Source organism: Bos mutus, chromosome 13 (assembly GCF_027580195.1).
Source record: "Bos mutus isolate GX-2022 chromosome 13, NWIPB_WYAK_1.1, whole genome shotgun sequence".
NCBI lineage: Eukaryota > Metazoa > Chordata > Mammalia > Artiodactyla > Bovidae > Bos > Bos mutus.
The window spans coordinates 57,795,976-57,822,851 of NC_091629.1; the positions used below are offsets into that span (position 1 = coordinate 57,795,976).

The 26,876-nt window shown below is 43.3% G+C and overlaps 1 protein-coding gene across 1 annotated transcript in view; it reads left to right on the forward strand.

The window, feature by feature from the left end:
* The window catches only part of PI3 (peptidase inhibitor 3), a 28,769-nt gene extending 3,145 nt beyond the window's left edge, over positions 1-25,624 (forward strand). The window contains exons 2-4 of the mRNA XM_070382131.1: positions 23,331-23,495; positions 24,622-25,221; positions 25,456-25,624. Coding sequence (XP_070238232.1) covers positions 23,414-23,495; positions 24,622-25,220 — 681 coding nt within the window. The 5' untranslated portion in view covers positions 23,331-23,413 and the 3' untranslated portion in view covers position 25,221; positions 25,456-25,624. The remainder of the gene's footprint in view (positions 1-23,330; positions 23,496-24,621; positions 25,222-25,455) is intronic.
* The last annotated feature ends 1,252 nt before the right edge of the window (positions 25,625-26,876 follow it).

Genomic DNA, 26,876 nt, shown 5'->3' on the forward strand with positions numbered 1-26,876 from the left:
CTTGAGAGTCCCTTAGACTGCAAGGAGATCCAACCAGTCCATCCTAACATCCTGGTCTCAGTCCTGAGTGTTCATTGGAAGGACTGATGCTGAGGCTGAAACTCCAATACTTTGGCCATCTCATGCGAAGAGTTGACTAATTGAAAAAGACCCTGATGCTGGGAGGCATTGGGGGCAGGAGGAGAAGGGGACGACAGAGGATGAGATGGCTGGATGGCATCACCTACTCAATGCACATGAGTTTGGGTGAACTCCAGGAGTTGGTGATGGACAGGGAGGCCTGGCGTGCTGCGATTCATGGGGTTGCAAAGAGTTGGACACGACTGAGGGACTGAACTGAACTGAACTGAAAAATTATTGAAATTTCATTTGCTGATTTGTGTTGTTGATTTATGTAGTACCATTGAGTTTTGTATATTTCCTTTGTATGCATCTATTGTGATAAATTCTCATTGATTCTAACAATTATCTGTAGATCTGTTTGAAATTTTATGAACATAGTTGAGTTTTTGTGTTCATGAATCTATGTTCTGTGAATAAGATTTACTTAAAATCTTCCTTTTTCATAGAATCCTTGTTGATAATTTTATTTTTAAACAGCTTTATTGACATATAATTGACATGAGTCCTTATTAAGCTCTGCTATCAAGATTATGTTTACTTCATATGACATGCTGGGAATTGTTTCTTATTTTCTATTTATGTCATATTAGAATTATTTGTTCCTTGTTTGCCTTATAGAATATGCTTACGAAGAGGTCTGATCCTGGAGCTTTTTTTTGGTCAAATATTGTTGACCATTGTTTCCATCTTTGCAATGGTTTTCTACTTTTTCTTGTGTCAGTTACAGTTTAGAAAGTTACTTTTTCTATGATCCTTTTGTAGTATTTAGTTTTTTTTTGTCACGTGAATTGAAAACATTAATGAAACAATTTCACCAATTTAAGGATATCATGAAGCAGAAATGCGTAAGTCCAGAGCAGAAAGAATCGAACAACAGCAGGCATTATCTAGAGAACAGGAGAAAAGAGTGCCACCCTGAGCTATTTTGAGCAGGTCTAAGAATGAGTTAAAATTTTTACTTACAAACCATATCACAGATAAAAACCTTTCTCTATAATATGTAAGGAGTGCTAGAAATTGACAAGAAAAAAGCTAGTGAATATATAGGAAAATGAGCAAAAGAAATAATGTTTTCAGATAAAGAAATATAAGTAGCTTTTAAGATATGAAAAATGCTTGAAATAATTCATGATGGAGAAATGCTAAAGTCTCTCACTGTTTCCATTGTTTGCCCCATCTACTTGCCATGAAGTGATGGGATTGGATGCCATAATCTTAGTTTCTTGACTCTTGAGTTTTAAGCCAGCTTTTTCACTCTCCTCTTTCACTTTCATCAAGAGGCTCTTTAGTTCCTCTTTACTTTCTGCCATAAGGGAGGTGTCATCTGCATATCTGAGGTTGTTGATATTTCTCCTGGCAATCTTGATTCCAGCTTGTGCTTCATCCAGCCCAGCATTTCACATGATGTACTCTGCATATAAGTTAAATAATCAGGGTGACAATATACAGCCTTGATGTACTCCTTTATTTTCTTGAGCTCTAAAATCACTTCAGATGGTGACTGCAGCCATGAAATTAAAAGACACTTGCTCCTGGGAAGAAAAGCTATGACCAACCTAGACAGCGTACTAAAAAGCAGAGACATTCCTTTGCTGACAAAAGTCTGTCTAGTCAAAGCTATGGTTTTTCCAGTAGTCATGTATGGATATGCGAGCTGGACTATAAAGAAAGCTGAGCCCTGAAGAATTGATGCTTTTGAACTGTGGTGCTGGAGAAGACTCTTGGAGAAGACTCCTTGGACTGCAAGGAGATCAAACTAGTCAATCCGAAAGGAAATCAGTCCTGAATATTCATTGTAAAGATTGATGCTGAAGCTGAATCTCCAATACTTTGGCCACCTGATGCAAAGAACTGACTCATTGGAAAAGACCCTAATTCTGGGAAAGATTGAAGGCAGGAGGAGAAGGGGATAATGGAGGATGAGATGGTTGGATGGCATCACTGACTCAATGGACATGAGTTTGAGCAAGCTCCAGGAGTTGGTGAAGGACAGGGAAGCCTGGCGTGCTGCAGGCCATGGGGTTGCCAAGAGTAGGACATGACTGAGTGACTGAACTAAACTCAACTGAAACAGATGCTAACTAAAACCTTCAGCAGTGCATGACTTCTCACTCATCAGATTGGTAAAAATCGAAAAGATTTTGCTCATGTTTAATTTTACTAGCTATGCCAAATGTATTTTCAAACAGGTTGCATGAATATACAGTCTTACTAGTAACGTGTGACAGTTTCTTCTCTCTACAAAACAATGAGGAAAAGGTAGACAACCCAGCGAGAAATGAGCCAGATGCTTGAGTTAACAGAAAATTAGAAAATCCAAGAAAGTGGTTACCTGTGTGGAAGATGGACAGGTAAGAAACTGGCGAGGAATAAATGTTGATATGGCATATATACAAGAAACACTCTCTTTTTGTTCTTGGTACGTGAGTGCAGGCTGCCATTTTAATGTTTTAATTCTTTAAGGAGTATCAGTTCTACACACTTTTTTGTTTGCATAATTTATTTTGTGAGGAGCTTTTTCTTTTTTTAAGTAGCCTGCCAACTCCAACATCTTGTATTTGTTATAGCTCCTTAATGTTTCAGCAGCACTGGTGGACACGATGAGGTCTGAGTCCAAAGAAACAAAGGATGGAGATTTAAACTGTTTGACTATAAAATACTTGGTTTGCTTTCCTCCCTGTCTCAAGGCTATGGTTTTTCCTGTTTTCATGTTTGGATGACAAGATAAAGTTGGATTTTTTGTGAAGAAGGCTCCAGCACCAAAGAATTGATGCTGTTTGGACCTGTGTGTTCAAAAGACTCTTGAGAGTCCCTTGGACTGCAGTGGAGATCCAACCAGTCCATTCTGAAGAACTTTTGTTACATTGAGATCAGCCCTGGGATTTCTTTGGAAGAATGATACTGCAAAAGCTGAAACTACCAGTATTTTGGGTCCACCTCATGCAAAGAGTTGATTCATTGGAAAAGACCCTGATGCTGGGAGGGGATAGGGGCAGGAGGAGAAGGTACATACGACAGTGGATGAGATGGCTGGATGGCATCACTTTATTTTTCCAGTACTTTTCCACGATGGGTAACGTGAGTCTGAGTGAACTCCGGGAGTTGGTGATGGACAGGGAGGCCTGGCGTGCTGCGATTCATGGGGTGGCAAAGAGTCGGACACGATTGAGCGACTGATCTGATCTGATCTGTCTCACTCAGAATTCAACTGTTATTTCCACACTTCAGTTTCTCTCCCGGACAATACCTAATATCTGGGTATTCATTTTTTTTACTCTGAACTTTGACAACAGTGACAAATACCAACTCAGACTAGCTTAGGCAGTTTATTGGGTCATAACCGAACTATGGGAAAGGTGTGGGAAGAACTGCTCTCAAGATAAAGGGAAATGAAGGGCTGACTGGTCCCTTCTGAAGCCTCTCTTACCATCATTTTTCTGCTTTTCTAATTGAATTAGATTTATTTTTCTCAAAAAGTTCCCTTCTCCCAGACTGAAACCATAGCTTCAGAAGTTTTCAGGCTCATCTCTCCTACCTTTACCAAAAGGAGGGACTTCCCCTTAGTGTCCATTTAAATGAAGGATGTCAATAGACCACACACACATACACACACACACACACACACACACCCTGATCTGTGACTGGGTGTCAGGCTTTCATGATCAAAACTTCCCATTAGATTCCTAAGTTGATGGTGCAAAGAACCAGGAGTTCTTCGGAAGAAACAGGGGCCTGTTCTAAAAAGGTGAAAGTCTTGTTGGATGTATGCACTGTAGATATCCACCTTATAGATGATTTCTACTTTCTTCCTTTTATTTTACAGGTGTTCCCTCTCTTCTTACTGAGATTTCAAGAGCGTCACACCACTCCAGATGTCGAATGCCACCTTCCCTATTACTTTCTTGGTCCACTTCAGGGACTGCCTGTGAAATAGGAAAAGTATAATGATTAGTCATTAAACGTTCAGGGCAAATTTGCCTTTGATAGCTTTTCTTGGGATCAGGGGGAGAATGAAAGAAAAGCCTAGTATGATGCTGGGAAGAATAAATTGTTAGGGTAGGTCTGGCTGGGGCTTGCAGGAGCCAGGGAGTACTGGGAAAACACCTTGGCTATGAAAACAGTACACCGGCCCTACCACTGATTTGTTGAATGACTGTGGGTGATTCCTCTCTCTCCTTTGGCCTTCATACTCTTTAAGTATAAAGAATTTGGTCATGATGGTGCCTACAGACCAGCCAGCCTTACTTCTTTGTGAGAATGTGAGATAGCTCTTGCAGCTATTAGAAATGATGTAACAACCGCCATTTCTCCCTGTGGATAATCCCTGGGGGAGGGCCCAAGGTCCCTCTCAGGATAGGGGTGGATATTTCCTGGCAGAACTAAGAAAAAGTAAGTCTTATCCTTTTTGAAACCACAGACCCACCCTTGGCACCAGGCCAACCTGGAGCTGCATAAAACTAGGCTTAGCTTCAGCTCTCAGCTATATGCCTTCCTGACAACATGAAGACTACAAGCTTCTTGGTCCAGATGGTGGTCCTTCTCGTCCTTGGGACTCTGGTGGCACAGGCAGGTGTCGTAACAGGTGAGTGGATGAGTGGCCTGGGTGGGGCTGGCTTGGGTTGAGGAGAAGATGTTGGGGGCAGCCTGGGTCTTGACAAGGGGCAGCATGCAGAGCTGGAGCCCACTCTTCCACCTGGACAGAAGGTTTTGAGTGTATCCAGAGAAGTAGGAAATTGCCCACTAGACTCCATGTGCATTCTGCCCCAGGACTGAGAAATCAGGGCTGTTTGTGGAAGGAGTGTTGTAACATGACCTTGGTCTCAAGCATTGATACTTGGACAGAACATGCAATGAAGTAAGGAGCACCAGGAATCTGGGCCCTGGGTGTGGGGGGGTCTCTTCCCTGCCTGCCTGTCCCATCAAAGCACATCAGTCCTGTAAGAGGAGGTTAAGAACTAACAGGGCCTCAGAAATCATGGAGTCTGAAGACCTCTGTTTTCCAAAGCAGGACACTGAGACCTAGAGCGAGGTGAGGAATTGTCAGGACAATCTCCAGAGCCAGGATGGAGCTCAGGTCTCCTGGCATGTATCTCAAAGCTCCTTGTCCTTCCACCAAGTTTCCTCAAAGATGACAATGTGTCCTCATCTCCTGAAAGTCACTCCTCCCTGGCATATCCTCATGAGGGCCCCAGGACCCAGAATGGAGGGTGAGGGGAAGAAATGGACACCCAAAGGAAACCTGGTCCTATGGAGCTTTTCCCCAAAGCCCAGGAACAGCCATCTGAGAGTTCAGACCCCAGCTAGCCCTGGTGAGCCTTTTCTATCTCAGTGTCTCTCAGCTTAAGGGACACCGCAGTGAGCAGTGGCTGGACCTGGAGGAAAGACTAGATAGTTGAAGCAGACACATTGGTCTAAATGTGGGGATATTTGTTTCAACAGGTAGTCCAAAAGGTCAAGGAAATGTTGTATTCAACGGAAAGGGTCCAGTCAATGGTCAATCTCCTGACAAAGAACAAGATCCAGTGAAAGGTCAAGACCCAGTCAAAAAACAAGATGTAGTCGTAGCACAAGACCGAGCCAGACTTCCATTCAAGCGTGGATTCTGCCCCAGGGTTCGGATCCACTGCAAAGTGTGGAATCCCCCTAACCAGTGTCTGAGAGATTTTCATTGCCCAGGGGCCAAGAAGTGCTGTAAAGGCTTTTGTGGGAAGACCTGTGTGAATCCCCGGTGAGGTGAGAAATGGATGGAGGGAAAGGAGGCCCGTGAGGGCGCAGAGAGGCCGACTGGCGGAGGGCAATTCTAGGCTAGTGGGGAGGGGACACGGGAGGTGATGGAGAGACTGAGGGGTCTCAGGGGCTACAACTGGGGTCCTGAGAAGGATGGCATGTGGACGTGGTCCTGCCTCCCACTGCCTCTGAGTCTCTCGCCTGCTGACTCACGTTTCCGATTCTCTTTTCTTCTACCAGGTAGAGTCTGTGCTTGTGCACCTGTGAAGTCCCCAGGGATGCAGGCCCCGGTGCCTGTAGCACGACCCTCTCCCACACTGCCCCTTCTTCCTCTCATCCGGGAGGCCCAAGCTTGAGCATGGACTGCCTCCCTCATGGACTTTCCAATAAAAGACTGCTTTCAACTCCATTTGTTTCTGGTTCCTGTGACCTCTGGTCCCCTTAGAACTCCGGGGAGATGGGTGTGGGATTGGGACTTCCTGTCCCCCGTGGAGAGTGGAACAGGACCCATGGCAGATGTTCTTGGGGTGTGAAGGAGAGCAGGGGCAGGAACAAGAGGCCTATTCCTAGGGTTCACTGTAGAAATCCAAAAATCAACCCAAGAACTACAGCCTCCATTTCACCAGGAAATGGAAACCTAGACATTTGGCCTCTGGCCTCTGGCCTCAGATCAGGGAAATAAACCCCTAAACTTCCCACTGACCTCCACTTCTGACCTGGCTATGTTCAACCCTGCCAGTGTGACCAACCAACCCTCCTGGCTAAACCTCTGACTCCCTCCTTCCCTTCCTCTAATGTTTCCCATGAATCTGTATCCTTCAAGAAGACAGAAAGACAGATGCCAGGAAATCCCTGCTCATGAAGCATTTCACCTGTTCATGCCTGAGGTGACCTCCAGTAACATGTAATTCCTTTGGGTGAAGCAATATCCTCTCCCAGCTTTCTATTTCAAGATGTGAGTGAGGAGGCAAGACACATCTATCCTTCCATGTCATTGCTGAATAAAGTTCTCTGGGGACATACAAGTTGGGGTAGAGTAGACTGGAGGAGTGAAGACAGCAGGAGGGTGTATGTTTGGTAACGTTGGATGACCTTGTGGCTTTGCTGTTGGCTCAGCTGCCCCACTGCCCTTGTGCAATGGAGTTCTCCAGGAAGAAGTGGGAGGAGCCTGGGGTGCAATGGGCACCCCACTTGGGAGTCAGGAGATCTGAGTTCTAGGTCTAGGCTCCTCCCAACTTGCTAGATGACTGCAGATAAATCTCTTTCTCTCTCTGAGCCTCAGTTTTGTCTATTCAGTTTGAGGGGAGTTGGATGAAATTATTCTGGAAGTATAGTAATGAATGTCAGTTCAGCCCTGATATTCTGGCGCTGAAATGTCTCTTCTTTGTGTATGTGTGTTGGACTCTGTTAGAGGGGAGGTGGGGAGCAGACGCTTTGTTGGGGGTGAGAGAACAGAGAGCCCAGTGTCCCTTAGACACCCCCCAGGAGCCAGGGTTCCCCTCTGATTCTCCAGGGGATGGACTGGACCACGCATCTTGGAGCACAGACAAGAGCAGTGCCTAAACTTCTGGCCTGAGAAACATATAATACACCACTGGTGGTAAGAATGGTTTCTGTCTTAGTGTTTTGTCTCTTCCAGATCCTGCACTAAACATGTCATAAGTATTGTCTTATTTCTCATTAAAACTCCCTCAGATGGGTCATATACACCTCTTTAATTTTGTTAAAAGATTGAAACCATGGGACTTCCCTGACAATCCAATGGGTCAGACTCTGCGCTTCCAGTGCAGAGGGTGTGGCTTTGATCCTCGATCAGGGAACTGAGGTCCTGCAAGGCACACGGCACAGCCAAAAAAACCAAAAAGATTGAAGTCATGAAAGCGTCATTAATCACCCAAAGACACAGAGCTAGTAAATGATGATAAGTCCTAGTTTTTCAAAATTTTTATTAAAGTATAACTGATTTACAATGTTGTGTTCATTTCTTTTGTGCAGCAAAGAGATTCAGTTATCCATATCCACACAGACTCTTTTTCATATGCTTTTCCATTATGATTTACCACAGGATACTGCATATAGTGCCCTGTGCTATACAGGAGGGCCTTGTTGTTTATTCATTCTATATATTATAGTTTGCACCTACTAATCCCAAACCCCCAATCCATCCCTACCCACCCCCACCCCCTTGTAACCCTAAGTCTGTTCTCTATGTCTGTGAGTCTGTTTCTGTTTCACAGACAAGGTCATTTTGTCACATTTTAGATTCCACCTATAAGTGACATCATACAGTATTTGTCTTTCTCTTTCTGACTCTCTTCATTGAGTGTGATAATCTCTAGGTTCACCCATGTTGCTACAGATGGCATTATTTCATTCTTTTTTATGGCTGAATAGTACTCCATTGGGCGGGTTATGGTGGAAAGATCTGACAGAATGTGGTCCACTGGAGAAGGGAATGGCAAACCACTTCAGTATTCTTGCCTTGAGAACCCCATGAACAGTATGAAAAGGCAAAATGATAGGATACTGAAAGAGGAACTCCCAGGTCAGTAGGTGCCCAATATGCTACTGGAGATCAGTGGAGAAATAACTCCAGAAAGAATGAAGGGATGGAGCCAAAGCAAAAACAATACCCAGCTGTGGCTGTGACTGGTGATAGAAGCAAGGTCCGATGCAATAAAGAGCAATATTGCATAGGAACCTGGAATGTCAGGTCCATGAATCAAGGCAAATTGGAAGTGGTCAACCAGGAGATGGCAAGAGTGAACGTCAACATTCTAGGAATCAGCGAACTCAAATGGACTGGAATGGGTGAATTTAACTCAGATGACCATTACATCTACTACTGCGGACAGGAATCCCTCAGAAGAAATGGAGTAGCCAACATGGCCTGCCCGGGTCCAGCCCCGGCTGATCCAGGGAGTTCGAAGTGGGGACGGCATTGGCGAGGATCAGGATACAATAGCTTCAATTAGATATTAATTAAAGATGTAAAGAGTAATAGAATGAGGATAGCTCAGTAGGAAAATTCAGTGGAGAAAAGAGGCTGAGTAGCTTGGTTTACACGGGAGACCAATAAAACTTCAAGACAAGATGCTTGCACCACTCACGTAGGCCACAGGCGTCCTTCCGTTCTCCCGAAGGAGAGGAGACACTGAGGCCTCCCTGGTCGGATCTTAGAAGCCCAGGCAAAATTAGTAAGCTTGGTGGGTTCTGTGCTCCAGATGGAGACTCAGCCAGAGTTTAAGAGAGAGAGCGACATGGGGAGACCAGTATTTCGAGAAACTGATCCCAATTCTTTATTTTCCACGGTCTACTTTTATACACTGAGATGTTATGCAAAAGTCATGCGGGGTCAGCAGTCCTGACTTTTATCAAAGTCAGGTGCTTCATACAAATGTATACAGAGGTCTTAGGGGTGTTACATCATCTTCTGGCCAGGGGGACTGCTGACAATTTATGACCCTCTCCTTGTGACACTGGTCAGTCAACCAGGACACTTATTTCTCCAGGGGTGATTATTCTTAAAACAGACGCCACCCAAATAAAGTTACATTCCTATAGGGTGAGGGTGTAGTGGGTTTTAATTAAGGAAAGAATTTACTTAGCCTAAGGTCTAATGTGATTAATATCAAAGGTTAATACTTATTTCTTCTATATATTCATTAATGTGTGTAAGGGCAGGGGATGTGGAGACTTAGCAGTAAACATTGGCTCAACAAATGAAAAACCCTTCACTGATACAATTTCTAATCAGCCCACTATACTTATACTAATAATTTTCTAACTTTTCTAAGGAACCTGTTTTTAGACGGTTTAAAGCATCTTGTGCCTCTCACGGTTGGGAGGCTGTGAGCAATCACAAGTGGCCGGACAAGCCTGTCAGGCAAGCTAGAGAACCTTCAGAGGAGTTTGTAGGTTAAAACAGGAGTCATGCCCAGGAGTTTTTATTAACTGGAGCTCTAAGTTAACTCCTTCTCCGAAAGAGGTGGTGGGGGACAGCCCCCCATAAGGTCAGAGGTGTAGGTGAGAGCACAAAGTAGTAAAGTAGGCAGGCTCTGGTTATGGGGGTAGATGCTCAAGGATTTCCAGGGGGACTCCTGAGGCTCAATCCCGCCTTTGCGTATGTTGAGCCTTCTTCCTCATGACCTTTGTCACAGGCAGAGTGCCTCACGCCGGCTCCCCGCATCTCCCCCTTTTTTATTTCTTAAAACAGCCAGATGCAGCTCAGTTGCGAGCTTCCGAATGCTCTGCCAAAGAATCCTGACAATACAAGGAAGAATGATTATGAGAAGTAGGATTAGAGCACCAACGACAGCATAACTAGGGATATTACACAGAATATTTTCTCCAGAAATGAAGTTAGAGAAGGTGTGAAAAAAGTCATTAGCTGCTCCAGCAGCAGTAAAATCCAGTCGAGAGTGTTCCAAGGTCTGTATTTGATTATGAAGTTTCCCTAAGTCCAGGTCAATATCAGAACTATTCCAAACACCTGAGATATGATTTTTAATCTTTCCCATTCATAATCTGTCTCGTTTACCTTCAAAGATGTCACACATATCCACCTGTAATCAGCATGGCATGTCAAAGCCATCTTCACCTTTAAAGCCTGTAACTCAGTCCCAATATGCATTATTGCCTCTTCTAAAGCGTCTTCTCTCATCTCTAATTTCCTATCTCTAGTTTCCTGAGTTGCTAGAGTTAAAGAAACATTTTTAGACATGGTATCAACATATTGGGCAGTATGCACTTGTTGAGTCAATGATATTGCTGCTGCAGTAACAGAACTAATTGCTGCAATTAAAGCTGATATTCCTAAAATAAGTAAGCCCACAAACCATCGCGATCACATTAAATCCTGTAGTTGTTGTAACACAGCGAGACCATAATTGTCATACCAGTGGGAGGTCACCGTCACGGGTATCATGAGATAGGGTGGGCGTCGCAACACCACAAAAGAGCAAACATTATATTGAGGGGTCAAACAGGATGAAAGAATACATTGTTCACAAGTTACCACGTTAGGTCCACCTGAATAAGTCATGCGTACATTGAGTTTCTTGGAGTCATTAGTAAAAAGAAAAACATAAGGCGAGGGTAGACAAGCTAAAACAGAATAAGTAGAATTATTTTCTGGTTGGAGTTCGCGCTGCAGCAGCCCTGTCAGTTTTGTCGCCGGGATCTCCATGTTTATCTTTCCTCCCCTGCCGGCGGGCGCTGCCCCTGCTCCCTCGATGAACCGGCCTCGGGCTCAGTGGCGGCCAAGCAAGCACAGACAGATGCTGGCGGGGCTACTGGCTGCGACCGCTGTGCGCTGGGCTCCGGCAGCCAGGCTGGTCCTGCCCGTGGCTCCCAGACGCGGGGCTGTTCCGTTGCGGCGGCGGCGGCGGCAGGGGCAGAGGAGTGCCCCTCCTCCTTTGTGATCGAAGCAATGGGGGAACCGGATGTCTGGGGGACAGCAACATGGTGAATCAACCTGTCCGGGATCTAAATTGGAGAATCTGCGTCCTGTGGAAAAATACAAGCATATCCTCCACCGCTGGTTAACAACGGGTCGGGACCTTTCCATTGTCTGGGGAGGAGGTCCTTCCATTTGATTAATGGCTTTGCATTCAATTGCTCCGGACACCAATGGTGAAGCATTGCAGTAGTTCCGGCCGAATCAGCATTTAAAATATTTATTACAAAAAGAGCATGTTGCAAGATTTGATGGGGAGAGCTATACTTAAAAGCTTTAATGTTTGATGTGCTCTTTCCACTCCCTTCTTTTAATTTTGAATTTGAAGAAGCCTTTGTTTAATTTTGAAACTGTAAACAAAACCTGAAAAGACTTATATAAGCAGGGGCATTAAAGTTTTTCAAAGCCTTTGGCAGACCTAGATATGAAAAACAGGTAAAGAGATGTTGTATAACATCTTTAACTACCTTTCGGTATGAGCAGTTGCAATAATGACATGAGAAAAGGTATCTACAGTTACATGAACAAAGGAAAGTTTTCCAAATGAAGAGATATGAGTTACATCCATTTGCCAGAGTATGTTAGGTTTGAGACCACGAGGGTTAACTCCCAAAGGTAGACTATTATAAACAGTGGGGCAGTGTAAGCAAGAGTGAACAATCTCCCTAGCAGTTTCTCTGGGAATTTGGAATTGATATCTTAAAGCAGTAGCATTTTGATGATGAAGTAAGTGAAAGGCTCTGGCTTCCTCAATCACCGTAGCCACTGTATTTCTGGTTAACAAGTCAGCCAAGTCATTAAAGGCATTTAAAGGGCCGGGCAATCTGGAATGAGCCCGAATGTGTCCAATGAAAAATATTTTATTTCTTTTCCAAATTTGTTGCTGTAAATTACTTAACAAATGAAATATGGTAGTTTTATTTTCAGGCAAAACTGCAGTTTCAATGTGTGGAAACAACCTGACAATATATTGAGAATCAGAATAAAGGTTAAATTCTTCATCTGCAAACATAGCAAAAGCCCCTATGAGTCCGAAATGCAGTACTTGGATGCAATCTCAAAAACAACACAATGATCTCTGTTCATTTCCAAGGCAAACCATTCAATATCACAGTAGTCCAAGTCTATGCCCCAACCAGTAACCCTGAACCCTGAAGAAGCTGAAGTTGAACGGTTCTATGAAGACCTATAAGACCTTTTAGAACTAACACCCAAAAAGATGTCCTTTTCATTATAGGGGACTGGCATGCAAGAGTAGGAAGTCAAGAAACACCTGGAGTAACAGGCAAATTTGGCCTTGGAATATGGAATGAAGCAGGGCAAAGACTAATAGAGTTTTGCCAAGAAATTGCACTGGTCATAGCAAACACCCTCTTCCAACAACACAAGAGAAGACTCTACACATGGACATCACCAGATGGTCAACACCAAAATCAGATTGATTATATTCTTTGCTGCCAAAGATGGACAAGCTCTGTACAGTCAACAAAAACAAGACCAGGAGCTGACTGTGGCTCAGATTATGAACTCCTTATTACCAAATTCAGACTTACATTGAAGAAAGTAGGGAAAACCACTAACCATTCAGGTATGACCTAAATCAAATCCCTTATGATTATACAGTGGAAGTGAGAAATAGATTTAAGGGCCTACATCTGATAGATAGAGTGCCTGATGAACTATGGAATGAGGTTCATGACATTGTACAGGAGACAGGAATCAAGACCATCCCCATGGAAAAGAAATGCAAAAAAGCAAAATGGCTGTCTGGGGAGCTATTTGAAAATAGCTGTGAAAAGAAGAGAAGTGAAAAGCAAAGGAGAAAAGGAAAGATATAAGCATCTGAATGCAGAGTTCCAAAGAATAGCAAGAAGAGATAAGAAAGCCTTCCTCAGCGATCAAGGCAAAGAAATAGAGGAAAACAACATAATGGGAAAGACTAGAGATCTCTTCAAGAAAATTAGAGATACCAAGGGAACATTTCATGCAAAGATGGGCTTGATAAAGGACAGAAATGGTATTGACCTAACAGAAGCAGAAGATATTAAGAAGAGGTGGCAAGAATACACAGAAGAACTGTACAAAAAAGATCTTCATGACCCAGATAATCACGATGGTGTGATCACTGACCTAGAGCCAGACATCCTGGAATATGAAGTCAAATGGGCCTTAGAAAGCATCACTACAAACAAAGCTAGTGGAGGTGATGGAATTCCAGTTGAGCTATTTCAAATCCTGAAAGATGATGCTGTGAAAGTATTGCACTCAATATGCCAGCAAATTTGGAAAACTCAGCAGTGGCCACAGGACTGGAAAAGGTCAGTTTTCCTTCTAATCCCAAAGAAAGGCAATGCCAAAGAATGCTCAAACTACCGCACAATTGCACTCATCTCACATGCTAGTAAAGTAATGCTCAAAATTCTCCAAGCCAGGCTTCAGCAATACGTGAACGGTGAACTTCCAGGAATTCAAGCTGGTTTTAGAAAAGGCAGAGGAACCAGAGATCAAATTGCCAACATCCACTGGATCATGGGAAAAGCAAGAGAGTTCCAGAAAAACATCTATTTCTGCTTTATTGACTATGCCAAAGCCTTTGACTGTGTGGATCACAATAAACTGTGGAAAATTCTTCAAGAGATGGGAATACCAGACCACCTGACCTACCTCTTGAGAAATCTGTATGCAGGTCAGGAAGCAACAGTTAGAACTGGACATGGAACAACAGCCTGGTTCCAAATAGGAAAAGGAGTACGTCAAGGCTGTATATGGTCTATGATCACCCTGCTTATTTAACTTCTATGCAGAGTCCATCATGAGAAACGCTGGGCTGAACGAAGCACAAGCTGGAATCAAGATTGCCAGGAGAAATATCAATAACCTCAGATATGCAGATGACACCACCCTTATGGCAGAAAATGAACAAGAACTAAAGAGCCCCTTGATGAAAGTGAAAGAGGAGAGTGAAGAAGTTGGCGGAAAGCTCAACATTCAGAAAAAGAGGATCATGGTATCCGGTCCCATTATGGCAAATAGATGGGGAAACAGTGGAAAGAGTGGCTGACTTCATTTTTTTGGGCTCCAAGATCACTGCAGGTGGTGACTGCAGCCATGACATTAAAAGACGCTTACTCCTTGGAAGGAAAGTTATGACCAAACTAGAGAGCATATTAAAAAGCAGACATTACTTTCCAACAAAGGTCCATCTAGTCAAAGCTAGTTTTCCAGTGGTCATGCATGGATGTAAGAGTTGGACCGTAAAGAAAGCTGAGTGCTGAAGAATTGATACTTTTGAACTGTGATGTTGGAGAAGACTCTTGAGAGTCCCTTGGACTGCAAGGAGATCCAACCGGTCCATCCTAAAGGAAATCAGTCCTGAGTGTTCATCGGAAGGACTGATGTTGAGGCTGAAACTCCAATACTTTTGCCACCTGATGCAAAGAACTGACTCATTTGAAAAGAGCCTGATGCTGGGAAAGAATGAGGGCAGGAGGAGAAGGGGATGACAGAGGATGAGATGGTTGGATGGCATCACCGACTCAATCAACATGAGTTTGGGCAAAATCCGGGAGTTGGTGATAGACAGGGAGGCCTGGCATGCTGCAGTCCATGGGATCGCAAAGAGTCGGACGTGACTGAGCAACTGAACTGAACTGAACTGAGAGGACACTGCTCATGCCACTAAATTATTCTAACATATCAGAGACTCAGGGTGTTTTGCCTTATCATTTATTTCTCAAAAGAGACCACAGGAAGGAGGTTACTATGCCAACCAGGCAGATGGAGTGCCTGCCAGTGGAGCTGAATCTCAGACTCCAACAGGAGAGATGCTTAAAGAGCAGGGACCTCCCAGTAAACTGTTGCAGAACACTTTCTGATATTCCTGGGACATAATGAGGTAAGATGGCAGGGCTAGCAGAGCTGAGGGTCAGTGGTCTGGGTTGGAGCCTGCAGGGAAAGTGGGTGTGCCCAGTAGGGAGCTACCTGCAGGTGTGGGGAAAATGTGCAAGACCCAGTGTGGAGACTTCATTTTCCTCCACAGTCTGTACTGGCTGCTGGGCATTAGATAAAATAGCAACGTCTTCCAGTTTTGACCACGTGACCACATATAGGAGAGGAACCTCGTCATCCCACCCTCCCAAGCTCTTGGTTGTGTCTCAAACCCTTGTAATTGTCCAAGCCACCTTCTTTGTTCTTCGTGGCTTGAGGGTGTGCCAAGACCCTCTCCAATGTGAGTATTTTCTTGCTTGCCCAATATGTAGCACTGGCTCAACTCATTACTGGATTTCCTTCAATGGCTTTGTGTTGTAGCTGTCAACTTTGTGTGACCAGGGGTGGAGGTGAGTTGAGGAGCCTCCTGTGTCTCAGTCATGGACCAGAACTTCCTGTTTTCAGTTCTTTTACATATACATCTGGGAGTGGAATTGCTGAGTCATCTGGTAATTCTATGCTGACCTTTCGGAGGAACTGTCAGGCTGTTTTCCACAGAGTTCACACCATTTTACCTTCTCCCCAGCAAAATGTACAAGGGTTCCAATTTCTTCACCTCCTGGCCGATGCTTGTCATTTTCCATTAATTTTTTTTTCTTATAGTCACACTATTGGGCATGAAGTGGTATCTTGTGATTTTGATTTGCATCTGCCTAATGACTAATGTCATTGGTAATGGCACCCCACTTGCCTGGAAAATCCCATGGATGGAGGAGCCTGGTGGGTTGCAGTCCATGGGGTGGCTGAGGGTGGGACACGACTGAGTGACTTCACTTTCACTTTTCACTTTCATGCATTGGAGAAGGAAATGGCAACCCACTCCAGTGTTCTTGCCTGGAGAATCCCAGGGATGGGGGAGCCTGGTGGGCTGCCGTCTATGGGGTCGCACAGAGTCGGACACAGCTGAAGTGACTTAGCAGCAATCACTAATGACTGAAGAAGGAAATGGCAACCCACTCCGGTATTCTTGCCTGGAAAATCCCATGGATGGAGGAGCCTGGCAGGCTACAGTCCCTGGAGTTGCAAAGAGTCGGACACGACTGAGCAACTTCACAATTCACAATGACTAATGACGGAGAAGGCAATAGCACCCCACTCCAGTACTCTTGCCTGAAAATCCCATGGACCGAGGAGCCTGGAAGGCTGTAGTCCATGGGGTCGCTAAGAGTCGGATACTAATGAAGTGACTTAGCAGCAGCAATGACTAGTGATGTTGAGCATCTTTTCCTGGTCCTCACTGGCCACTTGTGTATCTTCAGAGAAATGTCTAAGATCTTTGACCATTTTTAAATTGGGCTGTTTATCTTTTTAATGTGGAGTTGTGAGAGATCTTTGTATAGTCTGGGTCATAGGCCCTTATCAGAGACCTGGTTTGTTTCTTCTTCTCAGCAGGATCTTCTCACTATCCTGCTAGGATCCTTTGATGCACAAGTTTTTAATTTTGTTGAAGCTTATGTGTTTTAAATATCCTTTGACTTGAAGCTATTATATATAAAGCAGTCAGTGGACTTACTCTTTGAGCTACCTCTCTCCCTCATCCTCCTATCTGACAGAAGTTTTGGTATTTGTACTTTATTACAATAGGTCACATTTACATACTATTTATTACTCCTTCATCAGACTTAATTCCACAATGAAAATGTTCAGTACTCAATGTTAATATGTTGCTAATTCCCGCAAATGTTTTTTGATTGAATAAATCTTGTCTCTTGGAAACTCCCAGGAAAGTTATCAGAAACAATATTTCTTGAGTTCTTGCACATTTACAAATATATTTAGGTCAAGGACAAATTAGTTGTACAAAAATCCTCAGTGCATATTTTCTTCCATAGAGTATTTAAGTTTTGCTTCACTATTTTTGGCACTGAGTATTGCTATCTTACAACCTGATTTTTTAAGGTTTTGTTTCTTTTTTAGTTGGAGGGGGAGTGTTGGCCTCCTGAAGGCTTTTATTTTTATCTTGAAAGACCACAATATTTACTTGCATTCATCTTATGTTTACTATAATGTGAACTTTTAAATTGTAGACTCAAATCTTTTATTTCAGAAATATTTTCCTCAATTATTGTTTTAAATAATTCTTCTGTTTTGTTGACTTGGTTTTCTTCCTGGTAGGACTTGATTTTCATGTCTGGTGGATCTTCATTGACTTTTTAATATTTAAAACTGTGTTTTTAAGCTACTTCTTTATTTTTATTTTATGTTATATGCTTTTTTATGGTTTCCTTTTTCTTCCTTACTTTACTTAGTCCTTATTTATGAAATATTTTTCTTCTTTTCTTCAATTTCTCTTCTCTCCATCAGATTCTATTTCACATCTTCCTGTTACCTTGCTATCTCTTCTTTGAGTTTCTATATTTCTGTTTTATGATGGTTCCTCATACTTCTTGGGCTTCCTGGTGGCTCAGACAGTAAAGAATCTGCCTTTAGTGTGGGAGACCTGGTTGAATCCCTCGGTTGGGAAGATCCCCTGGAGAAGGAAACAGCTACCTACTCCAGTATTTTTGCCTGGAGAATTCCATGGACAGAGAAGCCTCAGTTCAGTTACAAATCCATGGGGTAGTGGAGTCGGACATGGCTGAGCGACTTTCACTTCTCCTCATACCTGTAATTGCCTTCACTAGTTTAAAAATCTATTTTAGATTATAATTTTTTCTCAGCTTTGTGGTGATATTTTACTGGGGATTTTAAAACTCCTCTTTCAAATGCTTTCAAGGTTTGCTTCTCATTTCTGTTTTTTTAAAAAGGAGTCTCTTTATACAGCTTATATGATTTCCAAATTTCTTTCTGATTTTAAAATCAGAGTTAGGGACTATCTTTTGAAAGGAGAATCTTATCTGAGTGGGGAGGGTTGGAAGTAATAGGTTTCTTAATTTAGCTCAAGGGCTCCCTCCTCCATTGCAGTTTTCCTAATACACAGGTGGACTTCTCTTTCTTAGGTACTAAAGAGGAGGGCTCCCACCATCAGCCTGGCCACTATATGATATTACTCCAGCACTGCAAGGTAATGACCGCTCTCATATATACTCTGTATTCTTCTCTATTTATTTTATTCATATCTCCCAGCTCTTGTGTCCTGCCTTGCTTATTCTCAGACCCACTCACTTCAGCTCCCACTCAAGGTGGGCACTTTGCTTTCTGAGAGGTGAATATTTTCTAGTTGGAAGTGTAAGTATGGGAGGGAGTTGGGGTATGGCAAGTACTGTGCAGTGTCTCCATCTGCATGCATTTCAGCTGCTCCCAGACTGCCTTCCTGCAGTGGTTATAAATCAAATGCCTATCTTTTCCCAGACTCTTTCATATCCAGGATTTCACGGGTGATTCGGGTTCTTACAATGAGATGTGCTCATACAATAGCTGAAATTCTTTTTCTGCTTGAACTACCTAGATGTTTCTTTTGACTGCCTCTGATTCACACACTGTTTTACTTCTACATTATGACATATTTTACACATCCCTTTGTAACACTTATAATGATTATATGTGTATATAATCATTTCTTTAGATGCAACTCTCAATTACCCTGTTTTCTCCACTCACGTGATTACTTGAGTGCTTTATTCTAACCTATAATGAATTTTGGTGGCTCAGTGGTAAAGAATCTGCCTGCCAATGCAGGAGATGTGAGTTTGATCCCTGGGTCAGGAAGATCCCCTGGAGAAGGAAATGGCAACCCTCCCCAGTATTCTTGCCTGAGAAATCCCATGGACAGAGGAGCCTGGGGGGCTACAGTCCATGAGGTTGCAAAAGAGTTGGACACGACTTAGCAACTAAACAACAAATTATGAATTTTAATTTTCTTTATTCAATATGTTTGGATCATAAGAGTAGTGATTTTTGTTGTGATGAAATAAAATTCTTATTTCCAGGCAGGATAGGAAAAATTAAACACAAAATTCTGTCTCTGCATCCATTTGGGCCTCTTCCCTCCCTCCCTAATGTGTAGTGTGCGCTTGCATTACATATTAAACAAACTTCCTCGAAGACAGGAGTGTCTGCTTGACCTTAAAGATAACATTTCCTCCTTTCTTCTGACATTAGCAATATAATTTCTTAAAAGGATAGCATTCTTCCCCCACTCTGTGGGGGATCACGGACTTCCTGCTCTCTTTATGCCTGCTTACCGGCACGATACGTCCTTGGTAAACTTTGTATAAAATATCACTATGTCATTTTGATGTGTGATCCTTTGTCTCAAAAATGTGTATGCCTGTGCCTTCAACTTGCACCTGGTGGAACAGTTTCTCAGAGCTTTCTGAGAGTCTCTCTTCCGGGTTATAACCCTCAGTCGGGTTCAAATAAAATTCCCTTTCTTCTTAATTGTTAACTGAACTTTCATCGACAGCTGTAACAAGAAAAAAATTAGAAACTGATATAGATAAAGGCAGAGCTACTCGTGCTTGTCCTCTTTCCCGTCCCATCATCATCATGTAACCAGTATTCACAGCAGTGGATATTCCTTCAAACCCTGTTCCTTTTTCACACATAAGTATTTTTGTATACAGGAATGTTCAACTGAAATATTATCAAAACCCATATATTACTCTCCAACTTTTTTATTCTGTTGGTAAGATTTCATGGACATCACTGGAAGTCAGTAAACACAGATCTAGTGATATTCATTTTTTGGCAATATATTTATTAATGTAATAGGATCCCATGAGACATGATGAGTTTTTTGATAAATCGACATTTATTTATTTTTCTTTTTCTTCCTTCTATCCTAACTTGTTAACCTGAATCCTCCTTCAGCCACTTAGGGAAAGTATATTAATATTATGATGTGCAGCCTTCCTAATATGACTGTAGCGATATTTGTTTACTATAGCCAAGTTAGAAACATACTCTCATTATGTGCAGTTGTCTGTTTGAGAACTCTCTATTCTGTTTCATTTGCATATCTATCTATGGTTGTTGTAATACCACTATCATAATTATTACAGCTTTAAAATAAAGCTTGATATCTCCTACATCAAGTTTTATTAAATTATTCTTATTCAAGAGTATTTTGGCTATCTTGCCTTTTGTAGTTTTTGTATGCATTTCAGAATTACGTTGCCAAATCTCTCTTGGTTTACTTTTATAAAAACTTTTCTGGGGGTTTGAGTGCATTGAGACTAAAAATCAATTTGAAGAGAATTGCCATGCTTATCATACTGAGTCTTCCAATCCATGAACGTGGTATACATATCTGATTGGGGAGTGTTACAAAACATCTCTCACTAAAGTTTTATCATTTTCTCTGTAGTGATTCTGCACAAAATTTATTACATGTATTTATAAGCTCTTCATATTTTATATGATTATAAAATTATTAAAATTTCATTTGCTGATTTGTGTTGTTAATATATATAGTATGATTGATTTTTGTACATTCCTTTGTATGTATCTGTCATGATAAACTCTCATTGATTCTAACAATTATATGTAGATTTGTTTGGAATTTTATGAACATAGTTGATTTTTATGTTCATGAATCTATGTTCTATGAGTGAGATTTGCTAAAAGCTTCCTTTTTCATAGAATCCTTGTTGATAATTTTATTTTTAAACAGCTTTATTAACATATAATTGACATAAGTTCTTATTAAGCTCTGGTATCAAGATTATGTTTACTTCATAAGACATAAGAAACTGGGAATTGTTTCTTATTTTTATTTATGTCATATTAGAATCAGTTGTTCCTTGATTGCCTTATAGAATATGCTTATGAAGAGGTCTAATCCTGATGCTTTAATTTGGTCAAATATTGTTGACTGTTGTTTCCATCTTTGTAATGGTTACAGTATTATTCAGATTTTCTACTTTATCTTGTGTCAGTTTCAGTTTAAAAAGTTATTTTTTTCTATGATTCATTTGTACCATTAAGATTTTTTTTGGCACACAAATTGAAAAAAGATTAATGAACCAGTTTCACCAATCTAAGGATATCATGAAGCAGAAATGCAGAAGTCTAGAGCAGAAATAGCCAAACAATAGTAGGCAATCTCTAGATAAGAGGAGAAAAGGGTGCCACCCTGAGGTGTTTTGAGCAGGTCTAAGAATGAGTTAAAATTTTTACTTGCAAACCTTTAACCAGATAAAGACCTTTATAATATGTAAGGAGTGGTTAGAAGTTGAAAAGAAAAAAGCTAATGACTATATAGGAAAATGAGCAAAAGAAATGAAGTTTTCAGATAAAGAAATATAAGTGGCTTTTAAGATATGAAAAATGCTTGAAATAATTGATAGAAAATGCTAACTAAAAACTTCAGCAGTGTATCACTTCTCACTCATCAGATTGGTAAAAATCTAAAAGATTTTGCTCATGTTTAATTTTACTAGCTGATGCCAAATTTATTTTCAAATAGGTTGCATGAATATACACTCTCACTAGTAATGAGTGAGAGTTTCTTCTCTCTACAAAACAATGAGAAAAAGAATAGACAACCCAGCTAGAAATGAGCAAGATGCTTGAGTTAACAGGAGATTAGAAAATCCAAGATAGTGGTTAAGGAACTGGTGAGGAGTAAATGTTGGTAGGGCCTATATACAGGAAATAGTCTCCTTTTTTACCTAGTAAGTGAGTGCAGGCTGCCATTTTAATGCTTTAATTCTTTAAAGAATATAAGTTCTACACTCTTTTTTTGTTTGTATAATTTATTCTGTGATGAGCTTTTTTTTTTTTTTTTTAAAGTAGCCTGCCAACTCCAATGTCTTGCATTTATTATAGCTCCTTAATGTTTCAGCAGCATTGGTGGGCGTGATGAGGTGTGAGTCCAGAGAGACAAAGGATGGAGATTTAAACTGTTTGACAATAAAATACTTAGCTTGCTTTCATCGCTGTCTCGCCCAGAACTCAACTGTTATTTCCACACTTCAGGTTCTGTCCCTGACAATACCTAACTTCTGTGTATTCATTTTTATTACTCTGAACTATGACAGCAGAGACGAAATACCAACTCAGACTAGCTTAGGCAGTTTATTGGGTCATAACCGAACTACGGCAAAGGTGTGGGAAGAACTGCTCTCAGGATAGAAGGGAATGAAGGGCTGGCTTCCAAAGTTTAGTCCCTTCCAAAGCCTCTCTTACCATCATTTCTCTTCTTTTCTAATTGAATTAAGTTTATTTTTCTCAAACAGTTGCCCTCCTCCCAAACTGGAACCATAGCTTCAGGAGTTTCCAGGCTCATCTCTCCTACCTTTACAAAAGGAGGGACTTCCCCTTAGTGTCCATTTAAATAAAGGATGACAACTGACCACACACACACACACCCCTGATCTGTGACTGGCTGTCAAGCTTTCATGATCAACAGTCCCCATTAGATTCCTAAGTTGATGGTGCAAAGAAACAAGAGTCCTTCAGAAGAAACAGGGTGCCTGTTCTAAAAAGGAAGAAGCCACATTGGGTGTATGCACTGTAGATTCCACCTTATAGATGATTTCTATTTTCTTCCCTTTATGGGTGTTCCCTCTCTTCTTACTGTGATTTCAAGAGCGTCACGCCACTCCAGATGTCGAATGCCACCTTCCTATTACTTTCTTGGTGCATTTCAGAGACTGCCTGTGAAATGGAAAAGTATAATGATTAGTCATTAAAAGTTCAGGGCAAATTTGCCTTTGAGAGTTTTTCTTGGGATCAGGGGGAGAATGAAAGAAAAGCCTAGCATGATGCTGGGAAGAATAAATTGTTAGGGTAGGTCTGGGTGGGGCTTGCAGGAGCCAGGGAGTAATTGGGGAACAGCTTGGCTATGAAAACAGTACACCGGCCCTACCACTGACTTGTTGAATGACTGTGGGTGATTCCTCTCTCTCCTTTGGGTTTCATACTCTTTAAGTATAAAGAATTTTGTCATGATGATGCCTACAGACCAGCCAGCCCTACTTCTTTGTGAGAATGTGAGATAGCTCCTGGGGCTATTAGAAATGATGTAACAGCTACCATTTCTCCCTGTGGATAATCCCTGGGGAAGGGCCCAAGGTCCCTCCCAGGATGAGGGTGGATATTTCCTGTTAGAACTAAGAAAATTTAAGTCTTATCCTTTGTGAAACCATAGACCCACCCTTGGCACCTGGCCAAGCTGAAGCTGCATAAAACTAGGCTTAGCTTCAGCTCTCAGTCATACACCTTCTTGACAACATGAAGACCAGAAGCTTCTTGGTCCAGGTGGTGGTGCTTCTCGTCCTTGGGACGCTGGTGGCAGAGGCAGCTATCGTAAGAGGTGAGTGGACAAGTGGCCTGGGTGAAGCTGGCTTGGGTTGAGGAGAGGTTGTTAGGGGCAGCCTGGGTCTTGACAAGAGGCAGCATGCAGAGCTGGAGCCCACTCTTTAGCCTGGACAGCAGGCTAAAGTTTTGAGTGTATCCAGAGTACTCTTGCCTGGAAAACCCCATGGACGGAGGAGCCTGGTAGGCTGCAGTCCACAGGGTCTCAAAGAGTCGGACACGACCAAATGACTTCCCTTTCACTTTTCACTTTGATGCATTGAAGAAGGAAATGGCAACCCACTCCAGTGTTCTTGCCTGGAGAATCCTAGGGACAGGGGAGCCTGGTGGGCTGCTGTCTATGGGGTCACACAGAGTCAGACACGACTGAAGCGACTTAGCAGCAGCAGCAGCAGCAGCAGCAGAGAAGTAGGAAGTTGCCCACTAGACTCCATGTGCGTTCTGCCCCAGGACTGAGAAATCAGGGCTGTTTGTGGAAGGAGTGTTGTAACATGACCTTGGCCTCAAGCATTGATACTTGGACAGAACATGCAATGAAGTTGAGGAGCCCCAGGAATCTGGGCCCTAGGTGGTGTCTCTTCCCTGCCTGTTTGCTCCATCAAAGCACCTGAGTCATCAGTCCTGTAAGGGGAGGTTAAGAACTAACAGGGCCTCAGAAATCATGGAGTCTGAAGACCTCTGTTTTCCAAAGCAGGACACTGAGACCTAGAGCGAGGTGAGGAATTGTCAGGACAATCTCCAGAGCCAGGATGGAGCTCAGGTCTCCTGGCATGTGTCTCAAAGCTCCTTGTCCTTCCACCAAGTTTCCTCAAAGATGACAATGTGTCCTCATCTCCTGAAAGTCACTCCTCCCTGGCATATCCTCATGAGGGCCCCAGGACCCAGAATGGAGGGTGAGGGGAAGAAATGGACACCCAAAGGAAACCTGGTCCTATGGAGCTTTTCCCCAAAGCCCAGGGAACAGCCATCCGAGAGTGCAGACCCCAGCTAGCCCTGGTGAGCTAGGTCCCTCAGCTTAAGGGACACCACAGTGAGCAGTGGCTGGACCTGGAGGAAAGACTAGGTAGTTGAAACAGACATGCTGGTCTAAATATTAGTAATAGTAGGGATATTTCTTTCAACAGGTCGTCCAAAAGGTCAAGGCACTAAGGAAAGAAATGTTTTAGTCAATGAAAAGAGCCCAATCAATGGTCAACATCCTGTCAAAAGACCAAATCCAGTGAAAGGTCAAGGTCCAGTGAAAGGTCAAGGTCCAGTGAAAGGTCAAGGTCCAGTCAAAGGTCAAGATCCAGTCAAAGGTCAAGATCCAGTCAAAGGACAAGATCCAGTCAAAGGTCAAGATCCAGTGAAAGGTCAAGATCCAGTGAAAGGTCAAGATCCAGTCAAAGGTCAAGATCCAGTCAAAGGACAAGATCCAGTCAAAGGTCAAGATCCAGTCAAAGGACAAGATCCAGTGAAAGATCAAAATCCAGTCAGAGGTCAAGAACCAGTCAAAGGACAAGATCCAGTCAAAGGTCAAGATCCAGTCAAAGGTCAAGATCCAGTCAAAAGGCAAGACCGAATCGGAGGTCCACTCCTCACTAAGCGTGGGTCCTGCCCCAGGGTTCTGATCCGGTGTGCCATGATGAACCCCCCTAACCGATGTCTGAGGGATGCTCAGTGCCCAGGGGCCAAGAAGTGCTGTGAAGGCTCTTGTGGGAAGACCTGTATGGATCCCCGGTGAGGTGAGAAATGGGTGGAGGGAAAGGAGGCCCGTGAGGGGGCAGAGAGGCTGACTGGCGGAGGGCGATCCTAGGCTAGTGGGGAGAGGACATGGGAGGTGATGGAGAGACTGAGGGGTCTCAGGGGCTACCACTGGGGTCCTGAGAAGGATGGCATGTGGACGTGGTCCTGCCTCCCACTGCCTCTGAGTCTCTCATCTGCTGACTCACGTTTCCGATTCTCTTTTCTTCTACCAGGTAGAGTCTGTGCTTGTGCACCTGTGAAGTCCCCAGCAATGCAGGCCCCAGTGCCTGTAGCACGACCCTCTCCCACACTGCCCCTTCTTCCTCTCATCCGGGAGGCCCAAGCTTGAGCATGGACTGCCTCCCTCATGGACTTTCCAATAAAAGACTGCTTTCAACTCCATTTGTTTCCGGCTCCTGTGACCTCTGGGCCCCCGAGAGCTCTGGGGAGATGGGTGTGGGTTTGGGACTTCTTGTCCCCAGTGGAGAGTGGAGCAGGACCCATGGCAGATGTTCTTGGGGTGTGAAGGAGAGCAGGGGCAGGAACAAGAGGCCTATTCCTAGGGTTCACTGTAGAAATCCAAAAATCAACCCAAGAACCGCAGCCTCCATTTCACCAGGAAATGGAAACCTAGACATTTGGCCTCTGACCTCTAGCCTCAGACCAGGGAAATAAACCCCCAAACCTTCCCACTGACTTCCACTTCTGACCTGGCTATGATCAACCCTGCCAGTGTGACCAACCAACCCTCCTGGCTAAACCTCTGACTCCCTCCTTCCCTTCCTCTAATGTTTCCCATGAATCTGTATCCTCCAAGAGGACAGAAAGACAGATGCCAGGAAATCCCTGCTCATGAAGCATTTCACCTGTTCATGCCTGAGGTGACCTCCAGTAACACATAATTCCTTTGGGCGAAGCAGTATCCTCTCCCAGCTTTCTATTTCAAGATGTGAATGAGAAGGCAAGACACATCGATCCTTCCATGTCATTGCTGAATAAAGTTCTCTGGGGACATACAAGTTGGGGTAGAGTAGACTGGAGAAGGCAATAGTACCCCACTCCAATACTCTTGCCTGGAAAATCCGTGGACGGAGGAGCCTGGTAGGCTGCAGCCCATGGGGTCGCTAAGAATCGGACATGACTGAGCGACTTCACTTTTTACTTTCATGCATTGGAGAAGGAAATGGCAACCCACTCCAGTGTTCATGCCTGGAGAATCCCAGGGATGGGGAAGCCTGGTGGGATGCCGTCTATGGTGTCGCACAGAGTCGGACATGACTGAAGCGACTTAGCAGCAGCAGCAGCAGCCGACTGGAGGAGTGAAGACAGCAGGAGGGTGTATGTTGGGTAACGTTGGATGACCTCATGGCTTTGCTGTTGGCTCAGCTGCCCCACTGCTCTTGTGCAATGGAGTTCTCCAGGAAGAAGTGGGAGGAGCCTGGGGGTGCAATGGGCACCCCACTTGGGAGTCAGGAGATCTGAGTTCTAGGTCTAGGCTCCTCCCAACTTGCTAGATGACTGCAGATAAATCTCTTTCTCTCTCTGAGCCTCAGTTTTGTCTATTCAGTTTGAGGGGAGTTGGGTGAAATTATTCTGGAAGTATAGTAATGAATGTCAGTTCAGCCCTGATATTCTGGTGCTGAAACATCTCTTC